At 59.3% G+C, this 17227-nt stretch overlaps 2 protein-coding genes across 2 annotated transcripts; both read right to left on the bottom strand.

The window, feature by feature from the left end:
• Nucleotides 1-559: 559 nt before the first annotated feature.
• Nucleotides 560-1263, bottom strand: VOLCADRAFT_47005 (uncharacterized protein; the record flags this gene model as incomplete). Its single annotated transcript, XM_002948847.1, has 3 exons — nucleotides 560-787; nucleotides 909-953; nucleotides 1051-1263. Coding segments are annotated over 3 exons (486 nt in total), but the record flags the coding sequence as incomplete, so codon positions are not given.
• A 14552-nt stretch (nucleotides 1264-15815) lies between these two features.
• Nucleotides 15816-16498, bottom strand: VOLCADRAFT_58524 (uncharacterized protein; the record flags this gene model as incomplete). The annotated part of the gene is made up of 3 exons (XM_002948848.1): nucleotides 15816-16043; nucleotides 16133-16177; nucleotides 16274-16498. Coding segments are annotated over 3 exons (498 nt in total), but the record flags the coding sequence as incomplete, so codon positions are not given.
• Nucleotides 16499-17227: the final 729 nt, after the last annotated feature.

Consider the following 17227-nt stretch of genomic DNA (forward strand, 5'->3'; position numbering starts at 1 on the left):
TTCACGTCCATGATAACACATGGAACACACGGAACACCCAGCACACACAGTTGAGGCAAAAGACACGCAGTTGAGATGGAATTCTTAAAAATGCGTGCACAGTTTGTACTACTTCTTACTTGTGCTCGTCCTCATGCAGCGCTGGCAGCGTCTGCGCAAGGCCGGTGCCGCCACTGCCGCCCAGACGGATGCCCAACTTCCGCAGCTGGCGCTGGGCCATCAAGTTCTTCATCCTGCTGCGATACCCCACTGATGCGTGGCCGGAGCCCAGACTTAGCAGCACATTACTGGCCCGGAAGCCGCTACCGTCACCGCCACCGCCACCGCCACCGACGCCGCTGCCATCACCGCTCGGGTCCACACCCAGAACGATGCCGGCACCGTACAGCGTCGAAACGCCGCCGTTGCCCAAGCTGACGCCGCCAGACACGCCCGCGTTGGGCAACTGCTGCGCTACGGCGTTGCCCAAACAGCTGCCCTGGCCACGCACACCGTCGTTGCTTGGGTTGGGGGTCAAGGGCTGCGGCGGTGCGACGTTCAGCGGCCTCGTTTCCCCTCCCATCTCCTCCCTCATGCGCACCAGCTCCGCCAGCACCTGCTCGAAGGAGGGCCTCTGCGCCGCGTCCGGGTCCCAGCAGCGGGCCGCCAGGGCCACGTAGTCGCGGGGGGCGAAGGGCGGGAACTTGGGACGACGACCCTCCTTGGTGATGGCGTGACCGATGTGCGCACGGGGAACACCCGCAAAGGGGTCGCCGGCGCAAAACAACTCCCACATCAGGATGCCGAACTGCACATACAGCGGAGGGGGGAAGGGTAGCTTAGGGAGGGAGGAGGAGCAGGTTAATGGACTGACGGGCGGCCACGTCAGAGCCAACATGGGTCCCACACCCAACCTCCACGCCACTTACCGAGTACACGTCCGCGGCCTTGCTGATGCGCCCCTCCAGCATCACCTCCTGCGCAGCGCGGCGGGTAGAACATTCTGGTAAGCGGACGTCAGCCCTGACCCCTGGGTCACCTCTCCCCCCTCCCCCCCTTCCCTGCACCCACCGGCGCCATGTGTGTGAGTGTCCCCTGGAAGCAGCTGCTGAGGTGCGTCTCCTGGTGCTCCATGCGCGTGGACAGCCCGAAGTCCGCCACCTTGGCAGTCACCCCACGACCCTCCGTGCCGCTGCTCTTCAACATGATGTTGCGAGCCTTCAAGTCGGAGTGGAGCACGTTGGCGGCGTGCATGTGGACCATGGCCTTGGCGACGTCCGCGGCGGTTTCAAGCATCGCAGCAAGATTAAATCCGCCACCTGACGCATCGGCAAACCATCGACCAGTATCAATAAGGGCCACAACGCTTGGAGGCACCTCCATGCCGGAGGGCACACCATAGCTTAAGACCGCCTTCTCACCCTAGCAGCCATAGCACTACGCGCCCGGGATATGAATGGGCATCTAATGGGTGAGCGGTGGTCGCACCCGAAGTACACAGCCAGCCAGCCGCCCGCTTCCACGCCGACTACAAGCGTATAGAGCAGGTGTTTGTGCGCATGCATGTAAGGTAAGAGGCATGCTTGTAAGGGGCGGCTGGGCGATGGACACAACACACCTGGGGACGCAACCCGCTACTGGCCCCGCACCGAACCGAATCGCCTGCATCCACCAATGCCCAGCCAATCGACCGATATACACACCTACAGCATGCACACCCAGCCCTACCGGAGCGCTGCGAGGCCGGGGCTCCTAAACCAACTACTAACTGCCGCCAACCGCCCAACCTCTACCGTACCTTGCATGAAGGCATGCTGGTCCAGGGCGTCCTTCAAGGAGCCCTTGTCGCAAAACTCCAACACCAGCCGCACCTGCGAAGGGGTAGAGGAGGTTCTAGATCACAGATCGAAGGACGAAACGGGCTAAAACACGCAAACCCTCGGTAGTGACACGCTACGCGGCCAGCTCTCGGCAAACCCGCACAAACCCCGAGTCCGGACTGGGCCTGTGGAGAGAGAAACGTCAGCGCCTACCCCATGTCGCCCCCGGGAGACAGCCGAACAGGCGGGTGGCTCCCCGTCCGACAACAAAACATGAACCTGAACTGAATATGTATCGAATGGCACGACTGCTTCGGAATGATTCGGTCCCATTCCTGACCCGGTCGCGTTCTCGGCGCCCGTACGCACATGCAAATCGATCACCCAAGAGAAAATCACAGGAGTTGCCTTGTGCGGCATCATGCATAAAGTAATTAACGAAATGGAGGGCCATATGCAGCTAGAGCAAATACTGAGAGTCCAAGAAGAGCTTCAGGCGATCGGAGGCCACCTCGGCCATGAACGGGTGATGATTCATGGTCACGCCGTTGTAACCGACAACCGATAACCGATGTGCGCACCCGGAGGAACGGGAACCAACCATAACAACGAACTAGCTTCAAAGAAATGGAAGGGAGGAAAGCGGGGTGCGTACCTCATAGCTGTGGATGGTGGAATCGGAGCCCGAGCTGTCGTCCAGGGAGCCGTGGCTGCCTAGCCGCTCTTCCGAGCCGCCGCCATTGGGACTGGACGTGGCAGGGACCGCACGGGCGACACGGGTCACACGGGCGAGACAAACAACAATAACAATAACGAAGGAAACAGACAAAGCGGCAAACGAGGAGATGGCAGTGGCGTTGACATGGCAGAAACGGCAGAATGAACTTGTGTGGAATCCACAAAAGACCCAATAGCTGGTTTAAATTCCTTTGATTCTCTATTATCGAGCCGGCGGACGAGGACTAGCGAAGACGAGGCGGGGGCGACGGCGGTGAAGGTGGCGGTGCTCCAGACCTAGACTCGGCCTAGCCGTGGAAGCACATTGGGAGCTGCGGAACTGGCAAAGCGCGCGCCGCCCAAACCGAGGCACAGGCCGGCCGGCCGGCTGGGTGCAGACTGCCACATCACATTAGCCCGGGAGGAGATGTGGCAATCTACGCAAAAGCAGAGGCACCCCGGTGACGGGGAAAGCTGCAAGAGAGTGAGAGAGCGAGAACGCGCGCGCGCGCGCGCGAGAGAGAGAGAGAGGGAGATGGGGAGAGCGCAATCCAAATCCGCAAATCCGTGTCCAAAGAGCGATGGAGTGTGGCTAGGCGGCAAAGCCCGGTAAAGTAACCGCGAGAGCAATCGTGTAGCTACCTATTCCTCAGAAAACGGCTGCACCTCATCAACGGGATGTGGCCCTAAAAACAACAGACAGCTGTTGAGCAGGGAAAGGAAAGGAGAGTCTGTCGCCATGGACGGCCCCAGCCCGCCCACCTTTCCGGTGGCGCCAACATCTGCTGCACACCCCCGTTGGGGGCCTCGCGGTACGGCCGAATGAAGTACGTGTAGGTGGTAACTGCGAGCGGGTGGTGGTGGCGGGGTTGGGTTGTTGGAGTGATGAGAGATACACACTGACACAGACACACAGACAGACACACAGACAGACACACAGACAGACACACAGACAGACACACAGAGACACATACAAGGTCTGCCGACGAGGCCTTGAGACAGACGGTACACAGAACCCCACGGACTGCATATCATACAACCACACCAAGGCAAGGACACTGGGGGGGGCCCCCAGGGGCGGCTCTCCGCAATACGGCCCTCGGTGTAATTTTAGTTTACTAAAATTACATGGCGGCCCCCAGCGGCTTTCCTCTCACCGATATTTGGGTGCACCAGCGACGAGCTGATGGCGGCTTCCATCACCGCCATCTTCTCGCGCTTCTCCTGACCCGTCATATTGGCGGGCAGGATCATGGTCTTCACCGCGACAACCTGAACAAGGGAATGAGAGAAACGAATGGCTTTAGACGAAGGGAGGAGCCCAGGGTCTTGTTGAGACTTATGCAGCTTCCTGGGCCTGCAGTGGCATTCATGCTGATGAGGACAGCGGTCCCAGCTCCAGTTGCGGGCCCTTACCAAACAACGGTTTGTCCAGGCACACGGACATTGGTATATGCTTCATCCTAACAGCAGCAGTGCGCGACATGATAAAAGACAGACGTTGTGGCAGAGGGCCTGCACAAATTTGTCCTGCCCTTCTCTGCTCTCCCATGTCCCCCCCTCTTCGCTTCTGCAACGCCCAGCTAAAACCCCGGCAGTTGCATCCAGCCCATGCGCCTCTCCCTCTCCGTGTGCCTCTCCTTACCGTTCCTCTCCACAGGCCCTTCTGCACCTTGCCGAACTGCGAAAACGGGCGCCGGGCAGACATTCCGAGGATTTCACAGGACCATCACGCATGCGAGGGATTGCCATGCAGCGTATATAGAGCGCACCTAGAGATTGGCCACTGCAAATCCCAACAACCTGCACATCCCCCCCTGGCCCCTCCCTGTTGCCTCCTGCTTGCGTGCGACTCACCGCTCCCGCTCCCAGCACCTCGAACACCTGGATGGGATCCTCCACGGAGAACTTGGCCACGTTGAGCGACCGACGAGCGTCCTCGATACGGGCTGCGGACGACACACGGGTTGCAGCACACGGCATGGTACATCATCACGACATGATCTTAACCCTGAAGCAGCCGTGTCCCCTTCCCCAGGATAGAAGGTAGAACAGGCAGGAACCGCAGGCCTGCCCATCCCTCCCACGGTCAGGAGGCGCCGGGAGCGGCCACCGCGGTGGTCCACATCGATACGGACAGATGACCCCCGGGCATAACACACTGGACGAGCGCCACGTGGCCCCCGGGAAGCGCCGGGATGCTAAGGAGGAATCCACTCGTGCAGCCAGTGTGTTTTAGCGCAAACCCTATTCGGTTTGACCGAAGCCATGTCCTCCCCAACCAGACAACAACGCCGGGTCAGACAACAACGTCCGGGTTCAAATCCGCCTGCCGACCCCTCGGGTGTGTGAGGGGTGTTGAAATGGGAGGTGGCCCCCCATCTTATGGACGGTGTAGGACATGATAATAGCAGCTCGCGAGCTGACCAGGAACTAAGTTGAGGCGCCGTTGATCCGCTAGAATTGGTTGGATGCTGGTGGTGAGTTGCCGAACCCAAAGAGTACATTCTAAAGTCGGATGGGGTGAACGGATTAGGGTGCCCCTCTCGCAGGGGAGAGCAGGGAAGCGGGGAATTGCCCCGGGAAGGAGGCCACTGGTGAAGCTGTACCACCTCTGTAACAACAACAACAATGCCGCGTGACCTACCCATCATCGCCCTTCTTGAGGTAGCCAGCGCGTCCAGCGTGTTGCCCTTGTCGCCACCGCGATTGGCGTCCAGGCAGCGAAGCAGCTCATACTGCCGCACCAGCAGCACGTCCATGCGCTCCTGTGGGCCGCGACAGCATGGGGTGACGGGTTGCAGCGGCAACAGCGGCGGCGGCGGCGGCAACGGCGGCGGCGGCGGCAACGGCGGCGGCGGCGGCAACAGCGGCGGCGGCGGCGGCAACAGCGGCGGCGGCAACAGCGGCGGCGGCGGCGGCAACAGCGGCGGCGGCGGCGGCCGCAGCAACAGCGGCGGCGGCGGCAACAGCGGCGGAGGCGGCGGCGGCAACAGCGGCGCGAGGCTCAGGGATGTCAAAAACGCGTTCCCGGGCCACCAAGCCGCGAACACGGTAACGCGGGGTGGTTGTTCGTTGCTACATCCGCGTTTACAACGGCATCCAAGGGGCCACCGACAGCGGCGACGGCCATCCCGTGCGGCATGGCGCATGGCGCACGGCGGGCGTTTTTCGCTGGTACTCGCATACGCAATCACCACGTGCCTCAGCCGTGTCCCTACACGTCACGACACATGGGGCTGGGGAGCACGGGAACACGGGGAACCCTCCCCCCCCACCCCTGGTGGCCCAACCGCAAGAACGCTGCCCAGGCGCACCTTCTCCTCCTCAAGTCGCTTTGTGGTCTCAGCCAGATTCTGATTGGCGGCCTGCGGAAGCGACAAAAAAGTGAACTGGGGACCCGCCATGTACACAGTATCCGGGACTGGCGACGGGGATCGGGGCGCAGGCGATTGGGGGAGAAAGCAGGCGGTTGAAAGAAGTTAAAGTTCCTCCGCCCACGGTGCTCCTTGTCAGTGTATGCCCACACATAGCATTCACTCCAAATGCGTCCCCTGCCACCAGTGCATCAGCCTCATCACAACGTGCGTTGCGCGCTGCGTCTTGACACTCCCCTTGCCAAACAGCTCGATCCCCGCCGCCAAGTCAGCTGCACAGCGGCCCCCCGAACTACCCTCAGTGGCCTCAACCACTGGGGGTTAGCTCCCACCCCGCCCAACCCACCCCGCCCTGGGGTTTCGCCTCGCTGGCCACCCCGCCATCCCCCTTCCTCTCAGCCCTTCCTAAAGTCTCATGTCCTCCCTGTAGCGCTGCGCTTCACTGCGCAACATTGCGCTGTACATCACATCAGTTCACTGTGCTTCACTGCGCGACGCTGCACGGCTCACCACTGTCTCATTCAGCAGCAGCACTTGGCGCTTGAACGACGCCGTCGACACGAAGAGCAGAACGGAAATGATGAGCGCGATGATGATGACGGCGGCAATCAGCGGACCCCGCCAGGGGGGTTCGAAACCCCCCGCGGGCGACACCTGGGATTGCCCAGTTTTTGGGTGGGTATGTGATGGTTGTGAAGTGAGTTAGGAAGGTTAGGGGAAGGGCCTGCGGGCGATGGGTAACGAACGCAGCACCACAACGGCAGCCCTTGCCGCATTGTGAGGACTGCGGGAAACCAGTGCATGACATCAAAGATTTCTTCCCCTAGTCTCTAATCCCGGGGTGGGGGAGACAGCATCCATCCTACGTACCCTCAGCAGCCATGTCCGGTTGACCACGTTGACCTGCACCGTCACCACGTCCGCGTTGCGCAGGGTCGTGGGGCCCACCATGGCAATCACCTCCTCGTGGGTGTCGTTTACAGGACGTACCAGCGCGTAGTGGAAGCCCTGAGGAGGCGGAGGGGCGCAGAGGAGGGCGCAGAGGGGCGCAGAGGAGGGAAAAGAGGGAAAGGGGGGCGCAGAGGAGGGCGCAGAGGGGCGCAGAGGAGGGAAAAGAGGGAAAGGGGGACGCAGAGGAGGGCGCAGAGGGGCGCAGAGGAGGGAAAAGAGGGAAAGGGGGGCGCAGAGGAGGGCGCAGAGGGGCGCAGAGGAGGGAAAAGAGGGAAAGGGGGACGCAGAGGAGGGCGCAGAGGGGCGCAGAGGAGGGAAAAGAGGGAAAGGGGGACGCAGCCGCCGTGGAGGGGCCCCGTAAAGGCCTTAAAGCCCTCGAGTGAAGGAGGAGGAAGAGGGAGAGTAAAACCCGTTTGAATAAAAACAAGCCCAACAACAGCACCTCGGTGCTTCCCGAGAAAACTTGAGTGAGTGCCCAGGTGCCATAGTTTGGTTTTCTGTGCATGCAGCCGTACACGCCGTTGGGCGCAGGAGCTTGTGTAGGAAAGCGACAACATTTTCTTTTTTTTTTGGTCGTCCTTTGTCATTTTTGCAGCAGCGGCCATTACCAGCAACTTCATCCTGCTCCTCCTCCCCCGAGTCGTCATCACGGCGATGTCATTTGAATTATGGCCATCAGTCCGCGGCCTCTTCCCCGTGCACAGCCCCCACCCACCCACCCACCCACCATCTTCCTCAGGTTGGCCAGGTACGCATCCTGACCGCTAGTGACCGCGTCGTAGTTGACCAGGATCGTCATGAGGCCCCACCTGAGCCCGCACGGGAGTTACGTGCATAATCAAAAAAGGCCCGAGTGGCGAGAGAGGTGGAAAGGTGGCCCATTCACTGGACGGGCGTATTCCTGTTCCAGGCTGACAATTAAGCGTCCTCGCCGGGCGCATTCAAGGCCAGGCAGGATGATGGGGCGAGGAGCTCCTGAAGATACAGAGGACTACGGCCCTGTACGGAAGCTTATACACGCTGTGCGATTTGTGTGTGCGGGTCTGTGTGTGCGGGTTCTACTTTGAACAGGAGGGCCCCCTTTCCGTTAAAAAGGGCCCCAGGGGCTTTCCCTTTCCCTTTCCCTTCCCCCTCCCCCTTTCCCTTTCCCTTTCCCCTCCATTCCGCACACGCACCACTTCTCCCGGGTGTTGTTGTTGTAGCAAATCCCGCACTCGCGAACGCTGGAAGGCAACTCATCGAAGCTCCGCTCCCTAGTGTTGTTGAGTGCCGTGTTGTTGGGGTCAAAGTAACGAAAGCCAAAGGTCTCGTTGGGGTCCTTGTTAGCTGCACGCACGACATGCCACGGCACGGCACTGCAGGTCACCTGGCCGGCACCTAGCATGTGACGATATGTGACACGAAACAGGGAACTTCGTCGTACGCTCAATGCCCCGACCCAGTTCACAGCAGCTGCAAGGAACTCAATCCGCAAGTGGTGTACGCGTGTGACCCCACTGTACCATCGATACGTGAGGCCACCCGACTCCGCAACCGCCTGACGGGATTCGGGTCCCCCAGTTTGGCGGCTTTTGGTCCCTCCACAGCCCCCCCATCCCACCATGGCCAACCAGCAACTCACGCACGTATATGGGGTAGCGCACGAACGCGCCCGTGGTATTGTCCGACAGGATCACCGGGCCCACTACCATGGGCTCCCTGGTGCTGATGATGGTCAAGATGTCGTCACGGCGAGTGACGTCTGCACGCGGGATGGTGTGGGAGGTGAGGGAGGGGGACGCGGGATGGTGTGGGAGGTGAGGGAGGGGGACGCGGGATGGTGTGGGAGGTGAGGGAGGGGGACGCGGGATGGTGTGGGAGGTGAGGGAGGGGGACGCGGGATGGTGTGGGAGGTGAGGGAGGGGACGCGGGATGGTGTGGGAGGTGAGGGAGGGGACGCGGGATGGTGTGGGAGGTGAGGGAGGGGACGCGGGATGGTGTGGGAGGTGAGGGAGGGGGACGCGGGGCGTAGGGTACAGCGAGTGGGCACAGCGTGTGGCGCATGGGGGGAGTGCTTGCTGCAGGGCCCTTGAAGGATGAGTTTGAGGTCGTGCACACACATACCAGGGCAACAATTCGAGGAAGGTGTTGTTCAATGATTCCATATTTTTAGATTATTCCTCCCACATTACACAACCATGACGCATCCCAGTAAAAAAAGCGTTTCGGTGAAGGCGATGGGTCGTTCTAAAGGGGAGCCGAGCCAGGGCGGGGCTGTGTTTTCAAGGGTCATAGGTCCATCGTAGACGCAGGGCACACGCCCAGGGACCACCTCAAGGCCGGCAGCAGCAGCAGCAGCACGCGCACAAACAGACCCAGCAGGCATGGTATCACAGTACAAGTGCCGCGACCTGACCCACCAGCCAAAAGGTCGCGCGGCGGCGACACCTGCGTGATGTCCGGCGGCCGGAACGGATAGATCATCATGACCTGTGCAAACGGCTGCAACTGCAGGTTCCAAAGCGCGCCGTTGGGTACCTGCGTGCTTGTGTTTGGGGACACGAGGGATGAGGGGCAAAAGCAGGTTTGGTGTGATGGGGTGCGTGCTGATAGATGCAAAACTCAGGGTATCGGCCCAAATACTGCTAAAGAGACAAAAGGGTGGCCCCACCCTTTTGTCTCTTTAGCAGTATTTGGGTGGGGCCATGGAGGAGGCCATCCGTCCTCCCCTCGGCCAGCCAACACACACCAAATCAATGTTCCTTCCTTCCTCCCTCCCTCCCTTCTCCCTTCCTTCCTCCTTTCCCTCCTCCCTTCCTTCCTTATCCATTCACAAAAGAAAACAAAACCGACCGGGAAGACCGAGGGCAAAGGCCAACCTGCGGTCAGCCGGCCCTTCAGCACCAAGCATATGCGTCTTCATGGAGCCGGGGCAATCCCCGGCCCCTTGCATTGCTTCACTTCCCACTGGCCGCATAGACCAGTCCTGGCCCCATAGACCGCCCTGAGCTGAGACCACCCTGCTCTCCGCCCATGTTCCAGGTCCCGACCCCGCGACACCCCCCTCTAGACCCCCCCACCCGCGTCATAAGCTCTTTGGCGGTGTCGTTGAAGTTCTCAATCCAATACGCCACATCAGGCTGCTGCTTCACCAACAGCGTAAAAGTGATCCCTGGCGTGAAGGACTGCTGGAGTTGAATCTGCGATCATTGGGATGACACGATTGATGCGGGGGGATGGGGGATATCAGCGGTCCGGAGGGGTTTCAAGGGGCTAAGGAAAAGATAAGAGGATTTTAAAGATAGTGCTAGGACCCGAAGCGGAGCAGAGCAGGGCACAGAATAAGGCCGGAGAGGCCGGAGGTAGGTAAAACAGATTGAACACACGCGGGTGGTGCACGAGGTGGTGCGGAGGTAAATCCAAGAGCGCTGCCGCCCCCGGGTGTGCCGCCGCGTGGGCCCCCCGCGCCAGGCAACCCCATTCGTTATCACCACAATCCACCTCCACCTCCACCTACGCTGGCTGCATTCAGGATATGTCCCGATGATCCCACTGTGGCGAGATCCTAGATTTTTCCCCACGCCCATTTGCATGGATACTGTGATTTATTACTAGAAGCCGCGTGCTTACTTTTTTTTTCGGAGCTCGTGGTGCGTTCCGTCGCCACACCCATTGCCTGCCGTTTGGTTACCGCAGCGGCCCCGGGGTGCCGAGGGAAGCGGCTTCGACGCTGCTTTACTTGCTAAGCACCCACCTAGAAGCATTCCGCACCCCCAGGTGCTTCCCCCTGCCCTCTTCCCCCTGCCTTCGTTAGCTTACTCCACATCACGACTCGGAACGCCTTTTGCAGTGTTGCATGCCGTGGTTCAGATCTGGACCCACGTCCGTTATGGTATAATGTGAAGTAATGGTAGTTCGAAACGAGCCGCGAAAGGCCGAACATCCCTCTCTCTTCGCTCCCCCTGACGAGTGACCCATTCCCTAACCCTCCCCGAGCTCCCCCCCCTCGCGATCAAAACCCAGAAGTCACCTGAAAGCCTGTGGCAGCGTCAACCGCCCGGCTTCGCGCGTCGTCCTTTCGCTGCTGCACGTGAGCGTGGGCTCCTGCTATGACGCCCCAGATGCCAAGCCCGCACAGAAGCATAAAGACCAGCACCGGTGCAATCAGTGTTCCCGGATACAGAAAGATGATCTCGGCCGTTGCCTGTTGAAAGTTACATATGCGGACCAGAGGGACAAGAGGAAGGAGTACTGATCTGGCTGGGGGTTGTGTAAATGTCACGTTGGCAGGCGAAGCTTGGGGGAAAGAAGCCCCACCTTGCAGGCTTCCGTGACATCGTTGAAGCACGTGCGCATCCGTGACTTGGCTGGGGGCTTGACAGCCTGAGGTTTTCCCTTGTTGCCGTCTATCGGCTTGGTCAAATCGACCGATGCCAATACCTGCGGCTCTGCGCCATCACGTGCAGCAGCATTTTGCTGGTCTGCCGTGTCAGCTTCCGTGACGCCCTGGCGGTCAACGACTGTCGTTGCCCCGCCCACCACAAAAAGTGCTTGACCATTCCCATTCTCCACGTCTCCCAGGCTCGTGTTGCTACCGCCGCCTGCACTTTTAGCCTCGCAGTCATCCTGCTCCTTGCCCTTACAGTTTGCCGTGGGCCGGCCCGCCCGCACGTTTCTCTCTTGGAGCTCACGCACAAGGCTTGCCCTGTCCACCCAAGAGAATGGAAATGAAGCCCCATTAATCGTAGGACCGGCACCATTCAGCCTGCGCCACAGTGCTCTGGGTTTCTGGCAACATGATATTTAATTCTTACATGGCATGATTTGTATTGGCGAAAAGTTCTTGTGCCAAGTCTCCTTTGGTTCGCTCTGGCATACTGGGCGCATTGGGCTGTTGGACGCCTTCACCAGCACAAGTGTCCATCATAATGCTGCCAGCAGGTTGTAAAATTTTCTATCCTTTCATTTCATCACTTGCTCGAAACAATTTTGTTGCAGCACGCTCACAGCTAGAAGCGGTGTCATGGCTAAGCGCGCGAGGGTTTGATTACTGAGGGACTCATGCATGCAGCAACACAGACTGTTGCGGATGCGGTGGAGTCAAAGCAAGGCAAGTGCCTGAAGTCCCGAGAACCGTACGACGAGGTTCCATTCAGCACTGTTATCCCCGTCACAGGCAACGCAAGTCAGTGTCTTATTGGTGCATTTCAGTATGCGCGTGCTAGAGAGCTAAAAAGGGTGTTTTCAAGGATGTTGGACCAAGAGTTGAAGCAACGAGAGAGCAGAATTCCTGCGTTATGGGACGTCCACTGGCCAAGCTCACAAGGTTTCGTGCGTGATACTTGTCGAGCACCCCTTACAAAACATACCGCCAATTAAAGTCGTACAGTAACCCCTGCTTATAACCCCTATTGAACTCATCGTTCGCCTATCTGCGGTGCCAGGATACCCCTGCAGGTTACCCTCAGGTTACACTTGATGAAGAGGCTGTCGTTCGCCTCGCCCCTTGGAAGTTGGAAACGCAGAGCACACAATTGACTAATACCAGATAGATAACGCGGGTAATGCGTTTTCGCGAAGTGGTCCTTGTATACACAATCTTTCTTTCTTATGGACATTCTGAGACATTCGCCCGACGCTCACTAGGGCATTCCTCAACAGTACGGTCCCGACATGCATCAAGTCACGTAGGACACCTCATATTATACGAAATATTACCAAAATACGCGGAATGCTGTAATCCTGGCTTGGCGTCAGGCACCTCCGAATCCGACGGACGCAATTTCCCCTGATCACGATGAATTTGACAATTCGATGTGGGTGGAGCATCCATGCCGTTATCCGCAAAGTGCGCATCTTGACCAATATATATAGGTAATATGCGTTTACCTTGCCACGTATGATGCAACCCACTTCGCCCCGTGGCTCACAAATTAGCCATGCATCATGAATGGCCCATCCGTACCTTCCGTGATACATTAATCACAAAGCCACGTCACGCCAGTGCCTCGCTTCCCTGTAGCAACCAGCATAGGAATGAACAACATTAACTTTGATGAACCCCACCGGATCGCCGCTGCTGCCCCGCCCCACACCACTTCATGATCATGATGACCACACAGAGAGTTGCGTTGCCCGCTGCTGCCGTCCGCGCAATGTTGTTGTTGCCCGCAGTTCTCATTCCCAGAGCTTTGACAACACACCCATCTCAACCTCATCTCAAACAACGCCCATCTCAACGAGCCCCCAGGCCAGCCAAGTAATGACACAAAACAACCCGACTGGCGCAAACCCAACCCATGGTCACAGCGCTTGAGCGGCTCATCAGGCCATCAGGGAGTTCACAACTTATTCAGTCACCAGTAAAGTCGCCACCAGGAACGGAGTTCACAACCACCCTTGAGCACTGCCCCATTGAATTGCTTACCAAAAACCTCAGGATTTAATATCGCTGAACAGCCCCGTGCACCACGACGCGACAGTTAACCTCGTCTCTAGTGTATAGCTGACCAAGCTGCCCGTACACGTACATGCGAAACCATAGACCCATCCACCCAAGACCCAACCACCACCATCCCCGTGCCTTCATGCGCTGCCAGTGCCTGCTTGGCGGCCAACGATGACCTCCCTGACACGCCCCCGAAGGATGTGGGCGCCGGCCACTTAACACGGTTGGCGCAGGTCTGCATATTCGGCACCTACCAAACCTAGTAAGCCGCGCTGGTGGGTGCGGGAGTACCTTCCACCACAAGGCCACGCGCAAGGGTCATCCACGTGCTTGCCATTCTTAAGCCATCGCAACAAAGCCTACGGAATCAACGGAAATGCCATCAAGGGTTTCTCACCGAAAGCACCGGTTCACCAAGTCGTCGAAGGGCACCCAGAGGTATGTACGGCGGAGGTTCACAACCTGCTAGATGACATATGATATACATCTGATATATGAAGTAAACATCGCTGCACTGCAACCACAGTAAAACCGGCTGCAATGCACATATATGTACATACAGACAGATAGACATACAGATAGACATGCAGACATACATACATACACACAGACAGACCCATACTTCTGGACATGCACGCAACGCACGTCCGTACAGGCGAAGTAGAATTACCGCACACACCGACGCACACAAAGACGGCCCCCGACAATAAGCCCCTGGGCGACAAAGGGGGCACAGCTGCTTCCAGCTTCCACGTGGCTTCCTTCCCGTCCAGAGAACGGCTCAATCTTCATTGACAGTTAAGCCAAAGGCGAATGGATATCCGATAGCTGAGGAGGGACCCCCCATCCACGTGCTGGGCCAATACAAACCCTGTTGGGCATACTAGGGGGGTTGCGCATGAACACCAGAAATCGCAAAGGCAGGGGTGCCACGCAGGCGCCCTGCCCAGCCGCGAAGCCTACGCCAGACAGCACATCTTCCCTCATCATCTCATGCTATTGCTGTTCTTTCCGCACCCTCCCAACCTGCAACAGCAGTTTATCTACGAACCTAATAAAATGCAGGGGGTGTTACCTCACCCCCTTGAAAAGGAAATCAGTGTGCGCGCGCGCCCAATGCATTTGCGTTCCAAAATCCAAGTGGGATTATGCCGTGCAGTAGATGAAGGAGGGTGTTTGCGTTCAGGCGCGGTTCTCAGACATTCCCACTTTTTTTGCTTATTCACATCCGGGGGGCTCTGGAGCTCCCGGGCACGCCTGCTTCAATCGGTCGACGCTTAAGCAACTATTAGTACACCAGATAGCGCCTTCCTTAGCATGCGGCAGCAGCGCCATCCTCGCGCTGAGGGAATCGCGCTGCTGCTGCTGCTGTTGCTGCTGTGGTACATGGCTACGTACACGCCAGCCCTCTCCTCATCCCTCATCTTCAATTGTGCAGCTGCTGGGGCCCGAGACGTTCACCCGGCCGTTGTGCAGCTGCTGGGCCATATGTTACGACGAGCCCTCCCTACAAGGGGGGATTCAAACAAGGCGTACAAGATGCAAGACGATGCAGGACGTCATCATCACCATGCAAGTGTCTGAATGTGTTTGGCAAGCAGGCATTTAGAAGGTTGCGGAGGGCGTGGATGAACAATGCCATGTTGCCTAAACTGGGCTTAACTGAGCGCATGTGAAGCCAACCCAACTCAACCTGACAGAGCGCCAAGTATGAACCGTATGTGAAACGTTCTGTACATCTCTGTTTGCGCCCGCTACCCGGCTAACCAAAAGCCGATGAAATTCAAGGTGACTAGGTACCCAAGTCGCACAAAGATACGGCAAAGCCCGTTCAACGATATCGTGCTGGCTGGGCCCCTCCAGCCTCCGGCCGCCCCCCCCCCCGAGGACTTACCTGTGTTCGGCCTCCTCGTCCAGCGCAGATAGCGTGGGCCCCAGCCCCGAGCTGCTCTTACCACCGTATCCAAGCCGTATGCCCAGCTTCCTTAGATGGCGCTGCGCCAGGTTGGCTTTTAGTCTGGCGCGTTGCTGCAGGGCTGATGACGACGAGGAGTGGGGATGCCGTCCCACTTCTGGAGGGCCAATAGGTGGAGCCATAGAGTCTAGGATTATGCCGCAAGACCCACCCAAACCATCCCCGCTGCTGCTGCCGCCGGCGCCGCCGCTGTTAACACTGCCAACTCCGTGGCCATGGCCACCGGCGCCGCCGCTACCCTCCCCACTCCCGGGGCAAACCGCGGCGCCGGCTGATGTGACGAACGCGGTTGCCGACGCCATGGTAGACGCGCCACCGACCACAATGCCGGCATTGTACAGCGCCAGCGGGTTGTCCCGCGTGATCATGCAGCTGCCGCCAAAGGCTCCGGAGACGGTACCTGAGCCGCCACCGCCGCCACCGCCGCCGCCGCCGCCGGCGAAAGTGCCGAGGCCGCCCAGGCTGGTAAGCCCGGAAGAAATGGGCGGTTGCCGCTTCGCGCTGTCGCCCGGCTGACCTGACGTCACCGGCTGCGGCTTCACAATGTTGAGCGGCCTCGTTTCCCCTCCCATCTCCTCCCTCATGCGCACCAGCTCCGCCAGCACCTGCTCGAAGGAGGGCCTCTGCGCCGCGTCCGGGTCCCAGCAGCGGGCCGCCAGGGCCACGTAGTCGCGGGGGGCGAAGGGCGGGAACTTGGGACGACGACCCTCCTTGGTGATGGCGTGACCGATGTGCGCACGGGGAACACCCGCAAAGGGGTCGCCGGCGCAAAACAGCTCCCACATCAGGATGCCGAACTGCACATACAGCGGAGGGGGGAAGGGTAGCTTAGGACGGCCATGTCAGAGCCACCATGGGTCCCACACCCAACCTCCATTCCACTTACCGAGTACACGTCCGCGGCCTTGCTGATGCGCCCCTCCAGCATCACCTCCTGCGCAGCGCGGCGGGTAGAACATTCTGGTAAGCGGACGCCAGCCCTGACCCCTGGGGCCCTCTCCCCCCTCCCCCCCTTCCCTGCACCCACCGGCGCCATGTGTGTGAGTGTCCCCTGGAAGCAGCTGCTGAGGTGCGTCTCCTGGTGCTCCATGCGCGTGGACAGCCCGAAGTCCGCCACCTTGGCAGTCACCCCACGACCCTCCGTGCCGCTGCTCTTCAACATGATGTTGCGAGCCTTCAGGTCGGAGTGGAGCACGTTGGCGGCGTGCATGTGGACCATGGCCTTGGCGACGTCCGCGGCGGTCTCAAGCATCGCGGCGAGGTTCAGCGCCCCTGCGTCTCACGAGACGGGGGGGAGATGAGGTCAGTGAGGATGGATGCTCGGAAGCTGGGTGGACAAGGCCAACCGGACTGGCAGTGGTGGTACATGGGCACATGGCCGCATGGGCACACCACCAGACATACATACACAAGTCCAGCACCCAAGCACCTATCTCACCTATTTCACCCCACCCCACCCCACCTCACGTCGCGACCCTGCCCTACCTTGCATAAACACATTCTGGTCCAGGGCGTCCTTCAAGGAGCCCTTGTCGCAAAACTCCAACACCAGCCGCACCTGCACACAGAATGTGTAGTAGCGCATGGAAAGGGTAATGGCAACAACTGGAGCTTGTAGCTGGTAGGTGCTTCAGTGATAGGAGCGAATAGACAGGAGTGATAGGAGCGGATACAGACAGACAGACAGACAGACAGGCAGCGGGTCCGCACCTCGTAGCTGTGTACAGCCGCTTCTGAGGTTTGACTTGGCGCCAGGGACTGGGTCGGGTCGGAGCCGTTAGACCGCCCGCTGAGCGAGGTGCCGTTGTAGTAGCTGACACGTGCACGCAGAAGGGGGGTGAGAGAAGTGGAGGGGAAGAAGTGGGGGGAAAGACGAACCACGAACGAGTGAAGCTGCTGCCAAGTGGGGGGAATTCAGGGAGCTAGGGGAGTGCAAAGTTCGCGGAGTGTGGGTGGCGGTGTCGTGGTTGGCGGATGAGCG

The sequence above is a fragment of the Volvox carteri genome (assembly GCF_000143455.1).
Source record: "Volvox carteri f. nagariensis unplaced genomic scaffold VOLCAscaffold_11, whole genome shotgun sequence".
NCBI classification, from domain to species: Eukaryota; Viridiplantae; Chlorophyta; class Chlorophyceae; order Chlamydomonadales; family Volvocaceae; genus Volvox; species Volvox carteri.